The sequence below is a fragment of the Mytilus californianus genome, unplaced genomic scaffold (genome assembly GCF_021869535.1).
Source record: "Mytilus californianus isolate M0D057914Y unplaced genomic scaffold, xbMytCali1.0.p SCAF_16, whole genome shotgun sequence".
Lineage (NCBI taxonomy): Eukaryota > Metazoa > Mollusca > Bivalvia > Mytilida > Mytilidae > Mytilus > Mytilus californianus.
The window spans coordinates 462,355-488,998 of NW_026262648.1; the positions used below are offsets into that span (position 1 = coordinate 462,355).

General features: G+C 30.2%; 1 protein-coding gene across 31 annotated transcripts in view; it reads right to left on the reverse strand.

The window, feature by feature from the left end:
• The window catches only part of LOC127726034 (uncharacterized), a 57,112-nt gene that overhangs the window by 21,777 nt on the left and 8,691 nt on the right, over positions 1-26,644 (reverse strand). For 6 of the 31 annotated variants that reach the window (XM_052233343.1, XM_052233336.1, XM_052233339.1 and 3 more), the window contains 6 exons: positions 26,283-26,345; positions 23,394-23,456; positions 20,503-20,565; positions 6,802-6,915; positions 3,995-4,132; positions 3,006-3,082 (listed from right to left, as the gene is read on the reverse strand). In XM_052233343.1, the coding sequence (XP_052089303.1) occupies positions 3,006-3,082; positions 3,995-4,132; positions 6,802-6,901 (315 nt within the window). In that variant the 5' untranslated portion in view covers positions 6,902-6,915; positions 20,503-20,565; positions 23,394-23,456; positions 26,283-26,345. The remainder of the gene's footprint in view (positions 1-3,005; positions 3,083-3,994; positions 4,133-6,801; positions 6,916-20,502; positions 20,566-23,393; positions 23,457-26,282; positions 26,346-26,644) is intronic. The other 25 variants (XM_052233352.1, XM_052233344.1, XM_052233346.1 and 22 more) reach the window with 7 other exon arrangements.

Consider the following 26,644-nt stretch of genomic DNA (forward strand, 5'->3'; position numbering starts at 1 on the left):
TAGACTAATCCTGCCAATCAATTTGACATATGTTTACAATCTAGGTCTACTTATGTTTGGAACATTGAAAAAGTGGGTTTAATATAAATTGATGTACAAATGAACATAAATTTCGAATTTGAATTTCATAAAAAGATGTAAGATATTATTATATAAAAATAGCGGATATACCTTGTAATGCGATTAATGACAATTTAAATTAACGAATTTGTTTTGAAAATGTCACTGAGACAGCAGTCAAACAACAACAAGTTGAACTGTTAGCTATTACTCAATTATAATTATGTTTTGAGTATTATGCATGTAAACAAGACTTGGATAAGAAAGAGACGAAAGATAACAAAGGAATATTCCATTTCATAGGTCGAAATCAAACTGACAAGCCCATGGCAATGGATGTAATGTTGATGTCTAGCATGCTTACATGCATTGAACTTGATATCAAATTGATAGCTCATAAAATTTCAAGGAAAATATTATGGAGCAGATATACGGAAAAACAGGTGTAACCCAGTATACCTCCCTCTTTCGAACTTGGTCTACAAATAACCAAAAGACATCGAGAGGGGAACATAAAGTTCTCTACAATAGACAGGTGTCTTCACGATATCTCAAGTTCTTAATTTTACCAAAGTAAGAATTTCTTAATTTTGGCTTGCATTTAGATGAACAGCGTCTTAAAAGTTGTCTGTAATTGTAAACTACTCTACTCTTCAAAAAGGCGTCGGCTAACTAATTCGGCAATAGATCTTGTCCTGCTGATAATTTTTGCTGTAAAAGTTTTTCATTACCTATAAAATTATTAACAATGCAAAACAATTAGTAAAATCGTCGTTTTTGGACAATAACGCCAATAAGGAATTTCTGACATTTTTGATGAACACACAAAAGGTAGATCTCAACTTTTTATACAGTTCTATTATCCTGCAGTTAACCAGGTATAGTTGAATTGCAAGTTAATTCATTGAAAGTTTAAAATTTTTAATTCCTGTTCATTGAATTAAGTTTTCTGCTACATTTGCACAGTATCACTGAAAAAAAATAATGTCTTATATATCGCCGCGACGTAATGTTTTTCACAGGACATTCGTGATTAATTCAAATATCTAACTTAATCACATGAAAGGTACAAGTCTAAAGCCTAATTTTTGACACTGATTTGTCATGCTGCCATGTCAAGGTTAGACCGTGTAACTCCAAATACAGTAATCGTTCGTCACTAAGCCGGACAACCAAGAATGAAGTTGCACGATCTCTAAACATTAACCAAAGCACCATTTCCCGACTGTAGAACAGATTCCAACAGCCTGGTTCAACTGATGACCGCCCGAGGGAGGATTGGAAAACCTCGCATGACAGTTGTTTTCCATTGGTTTGATGTGATTGAGATTTTGATTTTGCAATTTGATAAGGGACTTTCCGATTTGAATTTTCCCTGGAGTTCTGTATTTACAGCAACGCAACCGGTTTCGACAGTATGTCATTACACCAAGAAGACAGTAACATTTTATATTGAGAATGAAGTGATTTTCAATATATAGTTTTTCTCAAAGTTAAAGTAGGATATCATTACCATTTAAATGTTGATTTCTTGCATTATTTTTATATAAAGATGTTCCATAAAAAACAAATAGCCTTTTGCTTGATAACATTCATTATTCATAATTCGGTATCGACAAACTTCTCAATCCTAAGTCTTGTTGCAAGAATAAGTTCAATGTGCAATTCGCGTTTTTGGAATCTAAAGGACTATGGGTAATCTCATTGTTCGAACACCAAGACGAAAATAACGTTACGTCATTGGTTGAGTTTCCATTGTTAAGTACGTTTTAAACCAATCATAACGTTTTGGTGTACGCTTTTGAAAATATTACCTAGAATGCTTTAGATTCTGAAACGGTGAATTTGAAACAAATTGCAGTATAAAGCAGTCGTTATGAATTTGTCGGTAAAGTCATCTGCTTCCGATTACAGAAAATGATAGGATCTACGTTAAACTAAAGAAAAATTTAACAGTTAACCTACAACGCGTGTATAGAGTTTACACTCTTTCCATTGACAAGTTATTGTTCGTATCATGTTTTGTTTACACAAGCTGCATTTAATTTTTAGGGCCAATGTTTTGCCGCAGATTATCCTATACATGCTAACAGAGTCTTATCAAATGTATGAATATTGATAAAACAAACGGCATGGCAACTGTTCCCTTGTATGAAAACTTCGTTCCATACAATATTTCCATAAACATTTCTACATTCTATATCTATTCAGTGCCTAATGATTCCTAGTGTGAAATCATCTCGTCCTAGACATGTATGCATACATTTTTTTATTATTGACATGTAAGAAGAAAATATATGTACTAAATCAAGAAAAAGTTTAAGTAAAGGCATATATTATTTAAACTTAAACGGATAAACATAAAAATTTTTTTTTTTTATATTTTTAGTATAAACGTGTTTCTTTAAATGGGGTAATTGACCTTACTATAAGAACTTACAAAATCGACAGGAAATAAAAATTGTTTTTTAATTAGGATATTCCCTTCTGGCTGTCGGCTAATATCAAGTTAGATGTCGTTTTCACAATAAAAAAATCAAACAAGTTAAATCATTAACCCGGAAATATATAAGAGAGCCCTATACTCTCAATTAATTCAGAGAAGAAAAGAAGTTTTCTAGTGTGACACCTACATTTACCTGATGTTGGGAGTAAAAAAAAAACTATTCGCGTTGTGTGGGTTCTCTTAAAAGCGTTGATGGTTAAAAAGCAATTAAATGAATAAATACGATGACGCATTGCTACTTGTACCTACTGTTTAGCTATAAGATTTAATTAATGTCATCGTATAATAATCATGTCAATTGAACTGACAATTCTTGAACAAACGACGTCCAGTCAACAGGTTCTGTAAGCTGTTCATTATAGCATGTAAGTTTTTAGGGGCCATATATATAAAATACATTGAGGGTTCAGCAATCAAAAACTAAAAACACTTCTTCTACCTGTGGCTTTTTCTCACTGTGAGACAGTATATCATCACAACCTTTCTTTATGTAGCTAGGCACATGATCATTTTTTCCTGAAAAATGTACATGTCAAATCAAAATGTTAACCCGAAAAATACCAGTCCACATGAAAGATTATGAAACCCGTATAATGACTTTAAAATTCATTCTTTTTGGAAGAAAATTTCCTGTCGTATTATTTACAGAGATGAATGAAAAATGTGTCTATATTTTAAAAGAAGTTTGCAATATCATTTCCAAAAACATATTTATGAAATTTCAAAAAATAAAAAGCAAACTCAACTGATGTTTTGGTTATATTAGTTATTTGTTACAACTGGTGTTGATGATCAATTTAGTTATAAAACAATTCTGCCTTGCCTGAAAAATCACACAAGAAACCTGTTGTAAAGTGCTCATTTGATGCAGTAAAACGCGTACCGTTCATGTAATAGCAGAATTGATGTTTATATCAAACCTCAAGCTAATCTTTAAGAGATTTATGTTTTTTTGGTGTTTTAAAAACAGGCAAACATGTTTTTGGCATTAGTATTTCGTGTCGAATTTCTACATTATCCAAATCCTGCCAAATGTGGAGCATAATGCTAACATTTGTGGAGTACCAATTATCATCCTCTGTTTGTGGTGGGCTTCGTATTGCTGTCTTTTTTCGTATTTTAGTGTTTAGTTTTGCTGTTTCTCTTTTGGTCATAGCGTTGTCAGCATGTATTCGACTCATGAGTTTGAATGTTCGTTTAGTATCTTCCGCCTCTCTTTTATTAGAAATGAAGCAGTGCAATAATGTTTACAATCAACCATATAAAAAGGAAAAAGGAAACAAATTATTCCTTCTCAAATCTACACTTTAAGCTCAACATTGTTTTTTTTAAATATTCATTGCTGTCATTATTTCCAAAAAAAAAAAAAATGTTTACTGACTAATAATGAAAAGATGAAAAGAAAGATATGTATTCAGAATAGTTTACCTGGATCGTCAACCCATTGAATAAGCGTGTTTCTGAATCTACGAACATGCAGCGGTTTCTTGGCCATTCCAACCTTTTCCATTACGTTTTTAAATGTCTTATCTTCTGCATTTGATAGCGTGAGTACATCACATTCACCTGAAACAAGAGTAGTCATACACTCTTTGGTATGTTTTAAATGTTAAAGATAAATACGGCTATCATGTTTAACAAAATGAGTAAAGTAATTAGATATAAGAAGATGTGGTATGAGTGCCAATGAGACAACTCTCCATCCAAGTCAAAATTAATAAAAGTAAACCATTATAGGTCACAGTACGGTCTTCAACACGGAGCCTTGGCTCACACCGAACAGTAAGCTATAAAGGGCCCCCAAAAATTACTAGTGTAAAACCATTCAAACGGGAAAACCTACGGTCTAATCTATATAAAAAACGAGAAACGAGAAACACTATTGAACCACATCAACAAACGACAACTACTGAACATCAGATTCCTGACTTAGGACAGGTGCAAACAAATGCAGCGGGTTTAAACGTTTTAATGGTACCAAACCTTCACCCTTTTTCTGAAACAATAGTGTAACATCACAACATAGAAAGACACACTATAAAATATCAACTGAAATAGCTTAACTCAATCAAAGGACATATTAACACCATTGAACATACACTGAACAAATAAATTTGACCTATGACACAATGTAAATACAAAATAAATAAACTAAGGGAAGAATAATAAAAGAAACATGTTATATCGGTAAGAAATGTTAAACAATGCCATTTGTAGTGGTTTAATGTTACAACACAATATGTGAACAATTCATGTCTTTTTAAAATTGAAAATCAATTCATCTCCCACCCAAATAGGAATTAAATGGTGATGCCTATTTGTTGAATCCTTCTGTCTTTATTTGCAGTGGATTCAGTTGAGATATATAGATTCTACTACTGCACTGAGTGTGATACAATATTTTGACACTCGGGCTAGTTATCATTTTATATTTAAAATGCACGGCTCGTTAAACATTTTTAAACATATTTAGATTAAACTGCCGAGAGTGGAGAAATGTCGTTTTGCACGATATTTAAAGATAGAATGTGTTCGTTGTATGATTATTAGACAATATGCAGACAACTTGATCCTTCTTTTCCAATGATCTTCAAAAATATGCCTTCTTTCTAAATGTAACGTCATCAGACATGGTCGCCTTTTTTCTTGACGTCACAATAGGAAATTCTGAGGAATGCAAGAAAGTTTGACGCCATAATTGGATGTTGACCAACGATGAACTGCATTCAAACAAAACCACTTGTTGATAAAATAAAAAATTTAACAGGTCAGGAAAAGGATAAATTGGTTAAGAATTAGAGAAAATTAGTATACTAGTACTTGAAAAAAAAACAGAGAATTTTCAATTTTGACCATTGTTAACTCCATATTTGTGTTGGAATATTCCAGTAGCACTTGCATATTTCTAGGTTTACGTCTCCTGTGATGCATGCCTCTTTCTCAATATGAATATGCACTCAGTCAAAGGATCACATTTAGGAATAGGGCACATTAAATTACAACCATACTGGTATCTACAGAAATAAGAACACCAAAACAGGTCTCTAGTGAGCTGAAACACTGATACATTGTGTGAACCAATCTGAGATGGTAGCCTTAAACGTATGAAGTGGCGTTTCTGATCTTTTGTCCTTTTAACGCATTTGTTGTGTAAGAAGCACACATGTTAAAGAAGTCCGTAAAGGGTGAACGGCATTTTAAAAAGAGAGGCAAACAATACTCAAAGTCGAAAATAAACTGACAACGCAATAGCAAAATAAATACCTAAAGTCAAGCAAGTTTACAAAACATAGAAAACTGAAGACAAGAACACCACCCAAAACCAGGGGTGATCCCAGGTGCTTCGGAAGGGTAAGGAGATCTGGCTCCTCACGAAGCACCTGAGGTGTAGTTCATGTAAGTACAAACCCGGTGATAAGTCTAATTCGGTAGGTCACATTCGGGGAAAAGGAGGACGAAATTGTGTATGTTATGGTTAGATTAGAACACATGGGCGTCATTAGTGAAACATATCTTCCATACCCGTGATACCGTCCGTAAAATATTTGAAGGCATTATTTCAACTTCACCACTTGGTGCTCGATTATCTTGAAGTTTAATTTTCTGTGATAACTTCTCTTGAAGATCAACCTCAAATCCTTTCATGATATAACACTAGTTAGTTTATCTGAAACGGTCATTTTATCTGAACAGTTCTTAAATAGATGAAAAATAAATTATTAAATATATTTCATTCATTCAGTCATCTTATCAAATGCGGTTCATTTAGTACGGTTCAGACAATTCGCTGGCAGCCAATTAAGATCTTTTCAGACTATATTCAGACTGTTCAGTAGTTGTACTCATCCTGAACATGCATGAAATATTTGTCACTGGATGTTAAGCAACCTACAATCAATCAATCAATTCAGTAGTTGTTATTTAACTATACACATCAAAATTCAACTTAATTATCTTAAAAGATTCTGAACAGTACAGAATTAAAGGCAGGACACTATTATTAAGTTGATGTCATTGGTTTTTGTTTTGCCTTTTCGTTCTTTTCCTATATAAATCAGGTTGTTAGATTTCTCTTTTTTAATACGGTATGTTTATTTCTTATTCGTAAAGGCTTTGTACTCAACTATGGTGGTAGTCTCCAGTGAATATTTGTCTTATTAGCAATCATATCACATCTCCTAACTGTTATATGCACTACTTTTTCACATTAAATCTTTACAATCAGTATACTATACCTTCTCTGATAAAGTTGTCATAATACTGAAGAAGGTTAACCTTCTGTAGAACACGATGTAGCTGCCATTCTGACAAGTTCTGTGGTTGATTGGTTGCCATTCCGATAATTTCAACTAAAGAATACACACCATGTATGATTTGATAAATAAATGCATATAACTGATATTATACAAGTATAGCCTTTGTATGAAGTCGATACGAGGTTAAATAGACGTAAGCGAAGCATATTGACTGAGGACGAAGTCCGAGGTCGATATGGTTCCCTAGGTTGATGTAACATCGTATTGACCTCGACCAAAGGCTACAGTTGTTATATTATTAATCAACAACTATTGCATGAACAATGTAAAACTGGGGATTCCTAGAATGTATTTTAGTAAAATGCTGTATGCGCTGTGCAATATGTTTTTTGACCTACGAAAAGCAAAACCACAACAGTATTGGTCTGCAACCTGAGTAAATACATGTGATCAATTTTTAACGAATCACAAATCCTTAAAAATATTTAATTAATAATATAAGAATATAAAATTATTGTCTGTTTAATAACACAAAGCTATTGTTTATTATGAAAAAGTAATAGATCTTTATGCATATGCAATTGTTTATTAACCCTGATACCTTATGTTTTGCATACATTGGTCTTAATGGTTATTCAATGTTTTTGGTTCAAAGACGGAACTCAAATAAATTTTTATGTATAATAGTTTGCATTTATAAAGAAAGATTGTACATTGATGGATAATAGATCAACCTTTTTCTTAACCAAAGTGTTTTTTTTCTTCAAATTAATGTCATATAAGCAGTGCTCTATGTACCAAAACATATCTTTTATCTAGATCAAGTTAGTTAACACATTGTCAAATATGGTTTATATTGGTTAAATTGTTATGTCATTATAAGCAAACATCAAAATGTGTAAAAACCTATTTGTGCACATATCATATTACAAGCATATGTATTGGTTCCAAACAAGCAAACCTTCAACTTAAATTACAACGTTCGTAGAAGACAAAACTTGCATGGAACGTGAAGACATTTTTCATGAATTTTACATTGCTCATTTAAATAGCTTAACCACAACAGTTGACAATTTGGTTTGATTGGAACCAATTTCTTTACATTATAGGTAGGTGCACCAAAGATGTCGAGTTTGCAATATCGCCCCCTTAAGCATTTTTGTTTTGAATATAGATTCTTTATAAATATAAATGGAAAAGGTTTTTTTGGCAAACGTAAGGTTTAATATGAAAATAATAAAATGTGGTATGATTGCCAATGTGACAACTCTCCACCAGAGACCTAATAACATAGAATTTTACAACTACCGTATGGTTTTCAACAATGCGTAAAATCGATACCATAGTCAGCTATATAAGGTCCCGAAATGACAAATGTAAAACAATTCAATCGATAAACCAAAAGCCTGATATATATTGTAGAATACAATGAACGAAAAACAAATATGATATACAGCATCCTGACTTGGGACAGGCACATACAGAATGTGGCGGGATTAAACATGTTTGTTGACGCCTTATACTTCCCCTAAACTGGAGTAGTGGTGTAACAGTACAATATAAGAACAAACTATACAAATCAGTTGAAAAGGGCTTAACTCATGAGATCGATACAAGGCAGAAAAACATCTAAAAAAACACAGAGTGGACGTGCCCGGATACTTGTACATCCCAAAAAAAAAAAAAAAAAAACACTAAGTGCAGATCTGAGAGTACTCGCAGTTACTGACAGCTAGTTCAAATCCAATAACAGCTAATTTAAAACCATGCATCTAAGACTAAAATTACAATCAGTACACATCCAGCATCCAATGGCTTTAGTTTAGAGACGTCATTAACAGTCAGAGAATAAAATGAACTTGTGCAATGCCAAGATACAGGTATCGACAAATTTTAAAGCCATGAAAGTGCATATGTATATGTTAATAATATTCAGTTTGATTTTAATTAACTGATAACAAAATCAATATTTATACCAAGGGAATTTATACAACCCCACACCAAAAAAGACAACAAGTACAGATATAAGAGTACTCCCAGTTACTGAAAGCTGCTTCAAAGCACAAAACAACTAATAAAAAATCATGTATCTAAGAATAAAATATCAATCAGTACACATCCAACATCCAATGGATCTAGTGTAAAGACGTCATTAACAGTCAGAGAAAAACATGACATTTTGCAATGACAAAATATAGGTGTCAACAGATTATAGAACTGTAAATGTGCATGTGAATAGTTCAATAATATTTAGTTCAGTTTTGATTATTTGATAACAACATCAATACTTGTACCAATAAAAGCAATAATTAAAGATCTAATTACATTGTTGCATTGGTAACATTTGAAAATAAGTTTATTCAAAGGAATGATAAGTTTACCCGGATCGTATCTAAATTTCCGGGCTAGGTAAAATCATCTCTGTAAATTTTAGGATGTGCTATCCTGTTTGGAGCAAGTTTTTTACTGTATCATCCAAACTTTCAAACCAAATCTTTGTATCTATGGAAGAATTTAGTAAAGGTTTTAAGTAAATTGTGGTAACGAAATCTCTCACTATATAATTTACAATTAATACATAGATAACGTTGATTGAAATATAAAATGTCACCACAGACACGGGCACAGAATACCAGTTGTGATATTAAAACACCGTATGATGATGCCACAGGAACATCACTGTCCAATAAAGAAAAAAAATCACAATAGGGAACACAATATTAATTATTATTTTGTCGTAAATTTTTGTTAGGAATTTCCAGTGTGAAATGGAAAAAATATAATTAAATCTAGGATAGGAAAGTAATTTTAAATCTGATTTATATTTTTTTGGCTATAAAATATTTTGACATACACAACTTAATTACAGTTATATTGTTCTCTAAATATAAGAATATTTCATTTCAAACAAAAAAGAAACAAAGATAGATATATTCAAAATTTTCAAAACGGAAATAAACGAAAGTATAAAATTAAATGCAATCGGAAATATTGAAACCGACAAAATGCCAATTAAGACATTAACATATTTTAACCTACTATAAGTTATGTCTGTAGTGCGTATACTTGACAAATCAACGCATGCTTCTTTCCGTGTATATAAGTAGACCACGAGGTGCCAAAAAATTCATCGCTTGAAAACATAACCTATTGATTCGCAATTAACATAATTTTCGACACGCACCTTGGTATTCATTACCATTTAAAATGGTCAAACAGTACAGATGGTAAAAAAAATCTTTTAAATAATCAGAAAAGTACAATTAAATCAAAGGAAAACAGGTATCCTGAGAAAAATTAACAATCATTGAATATATTAACAGAGGTATTGATTATATAAGCTTATCTAGAACATTTAATGACTCTACCATTCAAAACTTTATACCTCCCAATTTTGATAATACAGAACCACCTATCATTTCGCATACATAACGATCATTGAATAATCAATAATTTTCTTAATATACTGCCAAAATTTACCCAAAGAAACTTACTTTAAATAAATAAGATATACACGTTAATTACTGTCCTATCCTAGAATTAGATATTTCAGTTTTATATGGGAAACTCTAAACAAAACAATACGACAAAAGGGGCAATTTTGTGTTTCCTACTGTTAATTTTCCTTTTTTGGACGGTGATGTTTATTTAGTATCATCGTAAGGTGTTTTTATATCACAACTCGTTCGCTATGACCGTGTCTGTAGTGACGTTTTTATTTCAATGAACGTAATATATGCACAGTAGTTATATTGTCTGGCGGAGATCTTACTTTTTCGAGTGAATCGGTCCACTTTTTTCGAGTGATATTACATGCGACCAGATCAATTCAATGCTATTTCGCGTATATAATAGTTTTATTCATGACTGTTCATCTTATTCTGAATACTAAACATGCTTTTAGCACAAACAAAGCACCATTTCCTTGTAATAAACTAACAATTCAGTGTTTTACATTGTCCTTGTTTCTCGAGAGCAATGCTTAAAACGTCCGGGTTTTTAATCAAGTGGTCCGGGTTTTTCAAAGAAAAAGTGAATAAGAAAGAAGGCATTCTTGGGCTTAACACTTACTTTTTCTAGTTTGTAACTGTAATTTAGCGAAGGGCAATATTGTATATTCCTAATAAGTAACAAAACATATTACTATGTTTATCAAATTTAACACTTTTCTATTTAATGATAATTTTCTGATCTGAAACCATTTTACCATAACCTTGCAGTATAAGAATATATATGAAATTACTGGATTCTTTGTAAAACTGTCATTAGAACCGAATACAGGGACTCATAATCTTTTCAATATCATTTCATGCTACAATATTTTTACAGTAAATAATAGTTTATGATTTCAGACTTTACAGTGGCGAGTTTTAAAAATAGGGTTAAGAAAAATTAGGGACACAAGCTATTAATTCAGTAAAATGCAATATACCACAAATGTTCCTTTAAGAGAGGCTTGGGACCAACCAAGCCCCACCTAAAAAATCATAAAGACTATTAATAAATGAAACATCTTGGATGTATTTTCTGTTTAATAAAAATCTTTTTATTTAAAAAAAAAAATACACATAACCGCTTAACTCACACAATGTACGTACGTGTTCAATCCAACACTGTCCTGCTTGATACTTTAGTCTGGGAAACATGATTTATCTATTAGTTTTAACTGGCTTTGAACTAGCTATCAGTAATAACGAGTACTCTTGTATCAATACTTTTTATCTATTGTTTTTATGTTAGTTGGTTTGTCTGTTCTTCGTACCGATCTATTGAGTAATGCTATTTTTAACTGATTTTTACAGTTTGTTCTTATTTTGTGCTATAACATCACTGTTATAAGTTAAGGGGAGGGTTGAGGGTTTACAAACAAGTTTTACACCGCCACAATCTGTATATGCCTGTTCCAAGTCAAGATCCTTTGATTCAGTGGTTGTCGTTGGTTCAAGTCCGTTATATTTGTTTTGTTCGTACTTTGTATTGTATAACTCTGATCATTAATTTCCTCGTTTTAATTGTTTCAATGTTTTCATGTTGGGGTCTGTAAGAGCTGACTATAAGGTATAGGGTTTTCTCATTGTTGAAGACCGAACGGTGACCTATATATTCTTTTATCTTCGTCATTTGAACTCTTGGGGATAATTGTTCTATTGGCGTTCATACGACATTTCCTTTTCTTTATATATATATATATCGGTGCTTACATTAATATTGATTACAACACAATTATTTACTATATGAATAGACATCGATATACATGATATACGTATGTTTGGATCGATACAACACGTGTACCTGGGCGTTGACTTGTTGGATATTTCCACCGAATTTACATGGCGTGGACATGTTTGATCTATCCAAATATACCAATGCCAATGTCCATGCAATTTATTAAATGTAGCAAGCAATAATATATACAAATATACGATGCTTCTTTATTTGAACCTTTTCATTGTTTTGTTAAACGTAATCGCACTGACATATAACATTTTAAGCCATTGAAATTTTCTTTAATTTCTCTAAACCTCTAAGCCTAAAAAAAACCGGACTGCTCTCGAAAAAAAGACGGTCATATAAAATGTATTTATTCTAAAAAGTCCTTCTCAATGCAATAACAAGAATTTTTATAAAGTGTCTGTATATCTAAGGATATTAGGATTCCAAATATACATTTCCTTTGACATTTGCGTTCGTACTTGTATAAACATAGCTCTATTCTATATTTTGGAATAAAAACATTGAAAAGCCTAATTAAACTTTTAGAAACATGGACATATAAAAATGTATGTATTCCAAAAAATCCTTCTCAATGCAATAACAAGATTTTTTTTATAAAGTATCTGTATATCTAAGGATATAAGGATTCCAAATATATACGTACATTTCCTTTGACATTTGCGTTCGTACTTGTATAAAAATAGCTCTATTCTATATTTTGGAATAAAAACATTGGTAAGCCTAATTAAACTTTTAGAACACAAAACAATGTAGGGGTGATGATTTCTTTTTTTTTCCACCAATACTAAATTACCTTGTCTGATCTTGTATATTAAGTTTAAGCATGTATTTCACGTCTTACAGAAAAAGAAGTCTGTTTATTTACATTTTTGATCGTCTTCACTCGAAAAACGTGGTCACACTCGAAAAAAAAAAACCAATCAAGCCGGACACTATACCTACTGTGATATGTATTACTGGTAAATTTTCAGTAATGATTTCGCTACCACAAATTAAATAAAACATATTCCAAATTCTTTCATAGATTTTGGTTTGGAAGTAAGGCTGTACCTGCAGAAAACTTATTTTAAAAAGGATAACACATCCTATTTTTTACGGAGATGTGAATTGTTTACCGAGTCCGGAATTTTAGATTAAATTAAGATACGATCCTTTGCATAAACTTATTTTCAAATGTTACCAATGCAACAATGTAAATTGATCTCTTAGTACTGCTTTTATTGGTACAAATATTGATATTGTTATTAAATAATAAAAACAAAACTCAATATTACTGAACTATACACATGCACATTCACGGTTCTATAATCTGTCGATTCCTATATTTTGGCTTTGAACAATGTCATGCTTTTCTCCGACTGTTAATGACGTCGTTATACTAGATCCATTGGATGTTGGATGTGTACTGATTGATATATTAGTCTTAGATACATGATTTTTTATAAGTTGTTTTGGGCTTTGAAGTAGCTGTCAGTAACTGGGAGTACTCTTATATCTGTACTTATTGTCTTTTTTTCGGGGGTTGTATAAAATCCCTTTCACATCCGGTCTGTGCTTCTGTTAGTTGTTTTTCTGCCTTGTATCGATCTGATGAGTTACAAATGTAAGCCCTTTAAACTAATTTTTATACTTTGTTCTAATATTGTGCTGCATCGATCCTTTTAAAAGGTTACTAATTCAAAACTGTAATTAGATCTTTGAAAATTGTTTTTATTGGTATAAATATTGATTTTGTTATCAGTTAATTAAAATCAAACTAATTTTTTTTTGCATATACATATGCACTTGCATGGCTTTTCAATTTGTCGATACCTGTATCGTGGCATTGCACAAGTTCATGTTTTTCTCTGACTGTAAATGACGTCTCTAAACTAAATCCATATGATGTTGGATGTGTACTGATTGATATTTTAGTCTTAAATACATAATATGGTATTAGTTGTTTTGTGCTTTGAAATAGCTGTCAGTAACTGGGAGTACAGTACTTGCAACCTTAGGCGTTACTGTTTTAGCGATCAATCAGCGGTCATCGATCAGTCACCGATCAGTCAAGTTCGCGTCAAACTGACGTCATCAATCCGTCAGACTTATAGTAAAAGTTTTTGACTGATCGGACGGATCGGACGGATAGGACCGATCGACCTTTCTGACGGATTGAACTCTACTACGTCACATGATAAACTAATACATATTACGAAATCTTAGTTTCGTTTCATTTAATTAAAATGGCGGATAGCAATTGCATTGCACTATTTCTGATATAAAAGAAGAAATATTTGTATTTTTATGCAATGAGAATATTAAATTTAGTATCTGATCCCTTCAATTCAACATATTTCATGAAATGCAACCAATCCTGTGTACAAAAAGTACTGAAATCAAATGGTGATTCATTATTTCTATCAAAATGAATATATTATTGCATTCATTTTCAACACCAATAAAAGTTTAAGTCTAATTCTACTTACAATATTAAAATTCTTATAAAAAAAAAAATCTTGAAGCCTTTGAAATAACTAGTTACAAATAACATTGCATTATTTTTTAACAAAACAAGAGAAATTGGTAATTTTAAACAATGTGAACAACATTTAAGGATATTTTCTATGATCTTCTTTTACCTTTATGAAAAACAACCAATACTAAACTATGAAAAGTACAAACATCTAATGACAGTCAATAATTTTTATTCAAATACAGAAATTATTGCATTCTTGTTCAACAAAAACAAATGTTTATGCATATTTATCCTTCATTTATTCACATTTAATTAAAAAATACTTATATAAAGGCATTTATAATGACTAATAGCAATTGATGTTGCATTATTTCTGATATAAAAGGAGAAATATTTGTATTTTTAAGCAATGCGAACATTACATTTAGAATCTTTTCCCTTAAATTCAACATATTTTATGAAATACAACAAATCCTGAACAATAAAAAGTACAAAAAGCCATAGGCGTTCAATAATTCCCATTAAAAAAGAGAAATTATTGAATTCTTATTTAAAAAAAAAACAAAAGTTTATGTATATTTATCCTTAAATTATTCATATCTTATATAAAAGTACTTATCTGAATGCATTACTTATGACTGATTGCAATTGACGTTTTTAAGCTACGCGAACACAAATTTAGTATCTTTTCCCTGAAATTCAGCATATCTTATGAAAAATAACTAATCCTGATGTACAAAAAGAACCAAAATCAAATGACGGTTCATAATTTCTATCAAAATAAAGAAATTATTGCATTCTTATCTAACAAAAACAAAAGTTTATGCATATTTATCCTTCAATGATTCACATTTTATAAAAAAATACTTATCTAAAGGCATTTATAATGACTGATTGCAATTGAAGTTGCAATATTTCTGATACAAAAGAAGAAATATTTGCATATTTAAGCAATGTTAACAAAAATTTAGTATCTTTTCCCTGAAATTTAGCATATTTTATGAAAAACAACCAATCCTGATGTACAAAATGTACCGAAATCAAATGACGGTTCATAATTTCTATCAATTTAAAGACATAATTGCATTCGTATTCAACACAAAACAAAAGTTTAAGTATTAGTCTCCTTACATTATCAAAATTCTTACAAAAAAAATCTTATTGGAGGACTTTGAAATAACAAGTTACAAATAACATTGCATTATTTTTTATCAAAAGAAGAAAAATTGGTAATTTTAATCAATGCGAACAACATTTTAGTATATTTTCTCAGATATTATTTTGATTTTATAAAAAACAACCAATTCTAAACCATAAAAAGTACAAAAAGCCATAGGTAGTCAATAATTTAAATTGAAATAGAGGAATTTTGAATTTTTATCAAACAAAAACAAAAGTTCATGTATATTCATCAGTAAATTATTCATATCTTATACAAAAGAACTTATCTGAATGCATTAATTATGACTGATTGCAATAGACGTTGAATTATTTCTGATACAAAAGAAGACATATTTACATTTTCAAGCAACACGAACAAAAATTTAGTATCTTTTCCCTGAAATTCAGAATATTTTATGAAGAACAACCAATCCTGATGTACAAAAAGAACCAAAATCAAATGATGGTTCATAATTTCTAACAAAATTAAGAAATTATTGCTTTCTTATCTAACAAAAACAAAAGTTTATGCATAATTATCCTTCAATTATTCATATCTTATATAAAAGTACTTATCTGAATGCATTACTTATGACTGATTGCAATTGACTTGAATTATTTCTGATATAAAAAATGAAATATTTGCATATTTAAGCAATGCGAAAAAAAATTTAGTATCTTTTCCCTGAAATTCAGCCTATTTTTATAAAAAACAAACAAATCCTGATGTACAAAAAGAACCAAAATCAAATGACGGTTCATAATTTCTATCAAAATAAAGAAATTATTGCATTCTTATCTAACAAAAACAAAAGTTTATGCATATATTCCTCAATGATTCACATTTTATACAAAATTACTTATCTAAAGGCATTTATAATGACTGATTGCAATTGACGTTGCATTTTTTCTGATATAAAAGAAGAAATATTCGCATTTTTAAGCAAAGCAAACAAAAATTTTGTATCTTTTCCTTGAAATTCAGCATATTTTATGAAAAACAACCAATCATGATGTACAAAAAGTACCTAAATCAAATGACGGTTCATAATTTCTGTCAAAATAAAGAAGTTATTGCATTCGTATTCAACACAAAACAAAAGTTTAAGTATTATTCTCCTTACATTATCAAAATTCTCACAAAAAAACAAAAACTTATTGGAGGACTTTGAAATAACTAGTTACAAATAACATTGCATATTTTTTTATCAAAAGAAGAAAAGAAAAATTGGTAATCTTAATCAATGCAAACAACATTTAAGTATATTTTCTCAGATATTATTTTGATTTTATAAAAACAACCAATCCTGAAACCATAAAAAGTACAAAAAGCCCTAGGAGGTCAATAATTTCCATTAAAATAGAGAAATAATTGAATTCTTATTTAACAAAAACAAAAGTTTATGCATATTTATCCTTAAATTATTCATATCTTATACAAAAGTAATTATCTGAATGCATTAACTATGACTGATTGCAATTGAAGTTGCATTATTTCTGATATAAAAGAAGAAATATTTGCATATTTAAGCAACGCAAACAAAAATTTAGTATCTTTTCCCTGAAATTCAGCAAATTTTATGAAAAACAACCAATCCTGATGTACAAAATGTCCCGAAATCAAATGACGGTTCATAATTTCTATCAAAATAAAGAAATTATTTAATTTGCATTCAACACAAAACAAAAGTTTAAGTAAAGTTCCCCTTACATTATCAAAATTCTTACAAAAAAATCTTATTGGAGAACTTTGAAATAACTAGTTACAAATAACATTGCATTATTTTTTATCAAAAGAAGAAAAATTGGTAATTTTAAACAATGCGAACAACATTTTAGTATCTTTTCTCAGATATTATTTTGATTTTATAAAAAAAACAATTAATCCTGAACCATAAAAAGTACAAAAAACCATAGGCGTTCCAATAATTTCCATTAAAAAAGAGAAATTATTGAATTCTCATTTAATAAAAACAATAGTGTATGTATATTTATCCTTAAATTATTCATATCTTATACAAAAGTAATTATCTGAATGCATTAACTATGACTGATTGCAATTGAAGTTGCATTATTTCTGATATAAAAGAAGAAATATTTGCACTTTTAAGCAACCTGAACAAAAATTTTATATATTTTCCCTGAAATTCAGCATATTTTTTGAAAAACAACCAATCCTGATGTACAAAATGTACCGAAATCAAATGACGGTTCATAATTTCTATCAAAATAAAGAAATTATTTAATTTGTATTCAACGCAAAACAAAAGTTTAAGTAAAATTCTTCTTACATTATCAAAATTCTTATAAAAAAATCTTATTGGAGAACTTTGAAATAAGTAGTTACAAATACCATTGCATTATTTATTATCAAAAGAAGAAAAATTGGTAATTTTAAACAATGCTAACAATATTTTAGTATATTTTCTCAGATATTATTTTGATTTTATAAAAAACAACCAATCCTGAACCATAAAAAATACAAAAAAACCATAGGCGTTCCAATAATTTCCATTAAAAAAGTGATATTATTGAATTCTTATTTAATAAAAACAAAAGTGTATGTATATTTATCCTTTAATTATTCATATCTTATACAAAATTAATTATCTGAATGAATTAATTATGACTGATTGCTATTGACGTGCATTATTTCTGATATAAAAGAAGAAATATTTGCATTTTTAAGCAACTCGAACAAAAATTTAGTATCTTTTTCCTGAAATTCAGCATATTTTATGAAAAACGACCAATCCTGATGTACAAAAAGTACAAAATAATGAAATGATTGCATCTTTAATCAACACAAATTAAATTTTAAGTATTTAAATACTTATTTTTTAAAATTCTATCAAAGAAACTTTTCCTGGGCCTTTTAAATGACTAATCAGAAATAACATTGCATTATATGTTATAAGAAGAAGAAATATTGGTAATCTAGAACAAAAATTAAAACAACACTCTAAATTAATTAATCCAAACAAAGCTGTATGTATCTTTACTGTTCTACTATTTTTATTTTCATCATCAAACAACAACAAATAGAGTACTTATTTTAAATGACAACATTTTATCGCTTTTTAGTGGTACATAATTAACGAGTAAAGGTGTCTTCGTAGAGGTCCGCGTTAATCGACTGTAAATACTGTGGAGTTCGTTTTACATAAGAATTTTTAATATATACGTATCCGTCCGATCCGTGCATACAATTAATTTACTGATCGATCGCTGACCGTTGTCACGGTAACTCTCACATAGCCTATTTGACGTATCTGACGGATTCTATGGGTCATCGATCACCGATCAGTCATCGATCAGTCAAACATCCGTCACCGATCATTCACCGATCAGTCAAGTTCACGTCAAACAGTAACGCCTAAGGTTGCAAGTACTGTACTCTTGTATCTGTACTTATTGTCCTTATTGATGTGGGGTTGTATAAAATACCTTCCACGTCCGGTCTGTTCTTCTGTAAGTTGTTTTTTCTGCCTTGTATCGATCTGATGAGTTAAGCCCTTTCAATTCATTTTTATACTTTGTTCTTATATTGTGCTGTAATACCACTGTCCTAGGTAAGGGGAGGGTTGAGCGCTCACAAACATGTTTAACCCCACCACATTCTGCATGTGTTTGTCCCAAATCAGGATCCTGTAGTTCTGTAGTTGTTGCTGTTCCATGTCTGCCATATTTGATTTTCGTAAATTGTTTTGTTACAAATTAGGCCGTTGGTTTTGTCAATTTAATCGGTCATATTTTTCATGTCGGGCCATTTATAGCCGACTATAGGGTATGACCTGGGGGTAGAACAACAAAGTTCGTTTTTTTTATCTAGAATAATTCAAAGATTTTTCTCTCTCGAATAATTCAAAGATTTATATACGAAATCATTTGAAAGAAACAAATGTATCATGATATAATGTACTCATAGCTTAACTAACATCTAGAGATTGACAATGAGGGTCGGTTGAAAAAAAAATCACAACAAAAGAGAAGATGTCAGTTTCCCAATTGTGAAATTTCCATTTCTATGTAGCCATATTCCAACAGCGCCTGCATAAGGAGTATATATCTCCCAGTTGATACGATATTCCAGGGCTTGTATTTCCTATCATGATTTCCTTGATAAAGGATTGCTGCTCATAAGGAAGCTATTAAACCATTAAATCATTCCTTCTTAAATTTTACGGACGCCATCACGAGTTGGTTGACCGTCATGGAATATCTGTTTCACAGATGATAGCTATATGTTCAAAATGTCGTAACTACTATCCCGTCCCCTTTCCCCCGAATGTGACCTACTGAACTATACTTATTACCGGGTTTGTACTATCAGGAGCAACACGACGAATGCCACATGTGGAGCAGGATCTGCCTACTTTTCCGGAGCACCTGCGATCAGCCCCATGTTTTGGTGGGGTTTGTGTTGCTCAGTCATTAGATTTTTATGTTGTGTTTTGTGTACTGTTGTTTGTCTGTTTGTCTTTTTCTTTTTTAGTCATGGCGTTGGCAGTTTATTTTCGACTTATGAATTTGAATGTCCCGTTGGTATCTTTCGACTTTCTCTTTCATATCAAAACATAATTGCTAACTACGGACCATCTGATGCCCGCAGGAACTATGCATGTCAATTACAATTACTAACAAACTACATTTCCATAATTATTTGTAAATTAGATATGCCTATATATTTCCAATATTATATGAAAAACAAATACATACTAATAGTTTTAGACTGAATTACAGCGTGTTATTTGGTGCTTGGAAACAAACTTTGTTCCTTATTGAAAAATATATAATGTATTAAACAAAATGCGTGTGTTACTCACCATAAAGCGAATGATTGATAGTATTATCCAACTAGTTTAATCGAGAATACTTGCGGATGCAACCTGTTTAAATAATCATTGACAACAAGGTTTACCTGTCCTTTATATACATTTGTAATTTATTCATCATGTTTATATTTTTACTTTTTCAGAAAGTCTTCGTGACTTTTGGAAAATGCAGTTGCTCTAACTTCCGATTACTAATGTCATATGGGTACTTTAAGATCAACTTAGTTAAAGCTGTACAAATAATCGCTCGGGCGTTAACTTTTAAGTAATACAATTGTTCGTTTATATTTCAAAACTTGTCAAAAAAGTTTTGTAAAGGTGGTATTGTACTATGAAACCGATATATTTTTAGATTAGCGTAACTGGTTTTTTTTAAATAAAACTTAATACTATTATTTGGACTTTTTGAAATGTTGTGATTTTAAAAAATGTTTTTCCACAATGTATTCTCAATTAAATGACAGATTTCGCCAACACAACAGGATATATTTAATCGTAAAGAAGGGGTTGTGATTAAGATTATATCAGACATTAAACGTGACAAACAGAAAACACACAAATCCATTGCATGATAAAGAGCTCTATGTTAAAACAACCAGACTCAGATTTGTCTTGTGTCTAGATTTTGATTAATTGCAATACTGACACATGTTTATTTTGAAACATTTTGTCGTTATCCTGTCGCGCAGAAATTTATGAAAATTTCAATGAGATCACAACTATTTATATCACAGCGATGAAGTAAACCTTTCCTGTTATAGAACTTTTGCAAAAGATTAACTCTCGCCATTGAAAATTGCGTTTCGTCTGTGTGTTTATTTGTATTAACCGTTACTCTCAGTGATTTAAGCTGGTCGTTATAATTATGTCTTAGTAAATTATATGAAATTGTAACAGTAAAAAAATCATTTTAATGGAACTATTAAACAGGGTAAACTATTGTTATCTATTGATTTGCAAACATTTTGAAAGACTTGTTGATATCATCTTTACTTGAGTACATTGCTTTTGTGTCTGTTAAGTTTTTCAAAGGTGCTAAATACAATATATAATAAATTAAACATACAGAACAATCCTAATACAAAGTACAACTCTTAATTTTTTCATAGCTCATCATTGAAGGATTTTTTGGTGTGTCTATTGACGGAACGAACCTAACTCTAAAACAAAGCTTAAGGTGGTAAACGCCGGTCATTTTTATAAGATCCGGATATCGTAGTGTCATGTTTTGCAGGATTTTTTGGGTGTGTCTGTTGACGGAACAAATCTAACTTAAAAACAGAGCCTAATGTGTTATACGACGGTCATTTTCATGAGATCCGGATATCAAATTGTCGTAGATAATTACTAATTGGTTTTTTTTAGGTTTTTTTTATGTAGATAGTAGTAGTGAATGAAGAATTTAAATATGTGTGCTAGAATAAAAGATCATGTGTAACTAAGAAATAGAACAGTATAACGACCTGGAGACATTAGTGTATATGAAATAAAAACTTCAGAATAAAAAAAAAAAAAAAAAAAAAAACACAATCAAGCTTTTTTCTGAATTATTTTTCCCTTTTGATCAATTGTCCTCAATTAAAACAAGATTATTCGTTTATCAAAGAGTAATTGGTTGACAAAAAATCTTCAATATGGAAATGTCGCATAAAATAATAAAGAAGTGGAATTGGACACAGTCGATTTACAGAAAATAAATGTATCAAAACATTTTATGTTATTACAGATTTGCTAACTACTTGACTATTACTAGTAAAACACCCAGAGACTATCCCAATAAATTTAAATGGCTGCGGAAATAACGTTTCCATTGTGATTGGTGAATTGGGTTTTTTTACTGTTATTTCCTAATTCCTTATTACATATATAACAAACCCTTATACATACTAATAGTTTTAGACTGAATAAATGTGTTTAGATGAGTGCTTACAAACAACCATGAACTGTTTACATATTGAAACATATGCATTATTTTTTTATAGAATGTGTGTTTAATACACATAAAACGAATTATGATTAATATTATAAAGCTAACTTTGATTTCTCCTTTTTGACAGTATTTGCTGGTATAACCTTATAAACTAGCATTGACAAAATAGTAACTCATCTATCATGTCTATCAAGAAAACTATCATCACTGTATATAGAGTTTACGTTATGGCAAGTGAAGCTGTTCCTAATTCCACGTATTCAGGTCATTTGAATTTAATCATAAATCAAATCAGTTTAAAGCTTTTAACATTTTCCGCTTTGTTGAGAGTTAAGTATTTCGAACTACAGACTATGTAAATGTATCAAACAATTTAAGTGAAAGTGTCTCCGTGTGAAATGTTAAGTCATTATAAGACCGATATCTTTGCAGATTAGTGTAACATGTAATGTGTACATGTAAGAATTTAACCTTATAATCTATATTGAATAATTCGCATTTTACTTCTCTTATAAGTAAGATATTGGAATATTAAATTTGTGTTACTATTTAAAAGAAGTAAACGACATTAACGTCATCAGCACTCACTCATACATAAACGGAAAGTAATTGTATTGGTTGACATGGCTTTGGCAGTTTATTTTCGACTTATGAATTTGAATGTCCCGTTGGTATCTTTCGACTTTCTCTTTCATATCAAAACATAATTGCTGACCACGGACCATGTGATGCCCGCAGGAACTATGCATGTCAATTACAATTACTGACAAACTACATTTCCATAATTATTTGTAAATTAGATATGCCTATATATTTCCAATATTATATGAAAAACAAATACATACTAATAGTTTTAGACTGAATTACAGCGTGTTATTTGGTGCTTGGAAACAAACTTTGTTCCATATTGAAAAATATATAATGTATTAAACAAAATGCGTGTGTAACTCACCATAAAGCGAATGATTGATAGTATTATCCAACTAGTTTAATCGAGAATACTTGCGGATGCAACCTGTTTAAATAATCATTGATAACAAGGTTTACCTGTCCTTTATATACATTTGTAATTTATTCATCATGTTTATATTTTTACTTTTTCAGAAAGTTTTTAGTGACTTTTTGAAAATGCAGTTGCTCTAACTTCCGATTACTAATGTCATATGGATACTTTAAGATCAACTTAGTTAAAGCTGTACAAATAATCGCTCGGGCGTTAACTTTTAAGTAATACAATTGTTCGTTTATATTTCAAAACTTGTCAAAAAAGTTTTGTAAAGGTGGTATTGTACTATGAAACCGATATATTTTTAGATTAGCGTAACTGGTTTTTTTTAAATAAAACTTAATACTATTATTTGGACTTTTTGAAATGTTGTGATTTTAAAAAATGTTTTTCCACAATGTATTCTCAATTAAATGACAGATTTCGCCAACACAACAGGATATATTTAATCGTAAAGAAGGGGTTGTGATTAAGATTATATCAGACATTAAACGTGACAAACAGAAAACACACAAATCCATTGCATGATAAAGAGCTCTATGTTAAAACAACCGGACTCAGATTTGTCTTGTGTCTAGATTTTGATTAATTGCAATACTGACACATGTTTATTTTGAAACATTTTGTCGTTATCCTGTCGCGCAGAAATTTATGAAAATTTCAATGAGATCACAACTATTTATATCACAGCGATGAAGTAAACCTTTCCTGTTATAGAACTTTTGCAAAAGATTAACTCTCGCCATTGAAAATTGCGTTTCGTCTGTGTGTTTATTTGTATTAACCGTTACTCTCAGTGATTTAAGCTGGTCGTTATAATTATGTCTTAGTAAATTATATGAAATTGTAACAGTAAAAAAATCATTTTAATGGAACTATTAAACAGGGTAAACTATTGTTATCTATTGATTTGCAAACATTTTGAAAGACTTGTTGATATCATCTTTACTTGAGTACATTGCTTTTGTGTCTGTTAAGTTTTTCAAAGGTGCTAAATACAATATATAATAAATTAAACATACAGAACAATCCTAATACAAAGTACAACTCTTAATTTTTTCATAGCTCATCATTGAAGGATTTTTTGGTGTGTCTATTGACGGAACGAACCTAACTCTAAAACAAAGCTTAAGGTGGTAAACGCCGGTCATTTTTATAAGATCCGGATATCGTAGTGTCATGTTTTGCATGATTTTTTGGGTGTGTCTGTTGACGGAACAAATCTAACTTAAAAACAGAGCCTAATGTGTTATACGACGGTCATTTTCATGAGATCCGGATATCAAATTGTCGTAGATAATTACTAATTGGTTTTTTTTAGGTTTTTTTTATGTAGATAGTAGTAGTGAATGAAGAATTTAAATATGTGTGCTAGAATAAAAGATCATGTGTAACTAAGAAATAGAACAGTATAACGACCTGGAGACATTAGTGTATATGAAATAAAAACTTCAGAATAAAAAAAAAAAAAAAAAAAAAACAATCAAGCTTTTTTCTGAATTATTTTTCCCTTTTGATCAATTGTCCTCAATTAAAACAAGATTATTCGTTTATCAAAGAGTAATTGGTTGACAAAAAATCTTCAATATGGAAATGTCGCATAAAATAATAAAGAAGTGGAATTGGACACAGTCGATTTACAGAAAATAAATGTATCAAAACATTTTATGTTATTACAGATTTGCTAACTACTTGACTATTACTAGTAAAACACCCAGAGACTATCCCAATAAATTTAAATGGCTGCGGAAATAACGTTTCCATTGTGATTGGTGAATTGGGTTTTTTTACTGTTATTTCCTAATTCCTTATTACATATATAACAAACCCTTATACATACTAATAGTTTTAGACTGAATAAATGTGTTTAGATGGGTGCTTACAAACAACCATGAACTGTTTACATATTGAAACATATGCATTATTTTTTTATAGAATGTGTGTTTAATACACATAAAACGAATTATGATTAATATTATAAAGCTAACTTTGATTTCTCCTTTTTGACAGTATTTGCTGGTATAACCTTATAAACTAGCATTGACAAAATAGTAACTCATCTATCATGTCTATCAAGAAAACTATCATCACTGTATATAGAGTTTACGTTATGGCAAGTGAAGCTGTTCCTAATTCCACGTATTCAGGTCATTTGAATTTAATCATAAATCAAATCAGTTTAAAGCTTTTAACATTTTCCGCTTTGTTGAGAGTTTAGTATTTCGAACTACAGACTATGTAAATGTATCAAACAATTTAAGTGAAAGTGTCTCCGTGTGAAATGTTAAGTCATTATAAGACCGATATCTTTGCAGATTAGTGTAACATGTAATGTGTACATGTAAGAATTTAACCTTATAATCTATATTGAATAATTCGCATTTTACTTCTCTTATAAGTAAGATATTGGAATATTAAATTTGTGTTACTATTTAAAAGAAGTAAACGACATTAACGTCATCAGCACTCACTCATACATAAACGGAAAGTAATTGTATTGGTTGACATGGCTTTGGCAGTTTATTTTCGACTTATGAATTTGAATGTCCCGTTGGTATCTTTCGACTTTCTCTTTCATATCAAAACATAATTGCTGACCACGGACCATGTGATGCCCGCAGGAACTATGCATGTCAATTACAATTACTGACAAACTACATTTCCATAATTATTTGTAAATTAGATATGCCTATATATTTCCAATATTATATGAAAAACAAATACATACTAATAGTTTTAGACTGAATTACAGCGTGTTATTTGGTGCTTGGAAACAAACTTTGTTCCATATTGAAAAATATATAATGTATTAAACAAAATGCGTGTGTAACTCACCATAAAGCGAATGATTGATAGTATTATCCAACTAGTTTAATCGAGAATACTTGCGGATGCAACCTGTTTAAATAATCATTGATAACAAGGTTTACCTGTCCTTTATATACATTTGTAATCTATTCATCATGTTTATATTTTTACTTTTTCAGAAAGTTTTTAGTGACTTTTTGAAAATGCAGTTGCTCTAACTTCCGATTACTAATGTCATATGGATACTTTAAGATCAACTTAGTTAAAGCTGTACAAATAATCGCTCGGGCGTTAACTTTTAAGTAATACAATTGTTCGTTTATATTTCAAAACTTGTCAAAAAAGTTTTGTAAAGGTGGTATTGTACTATGAAACCGATATATTTTTAG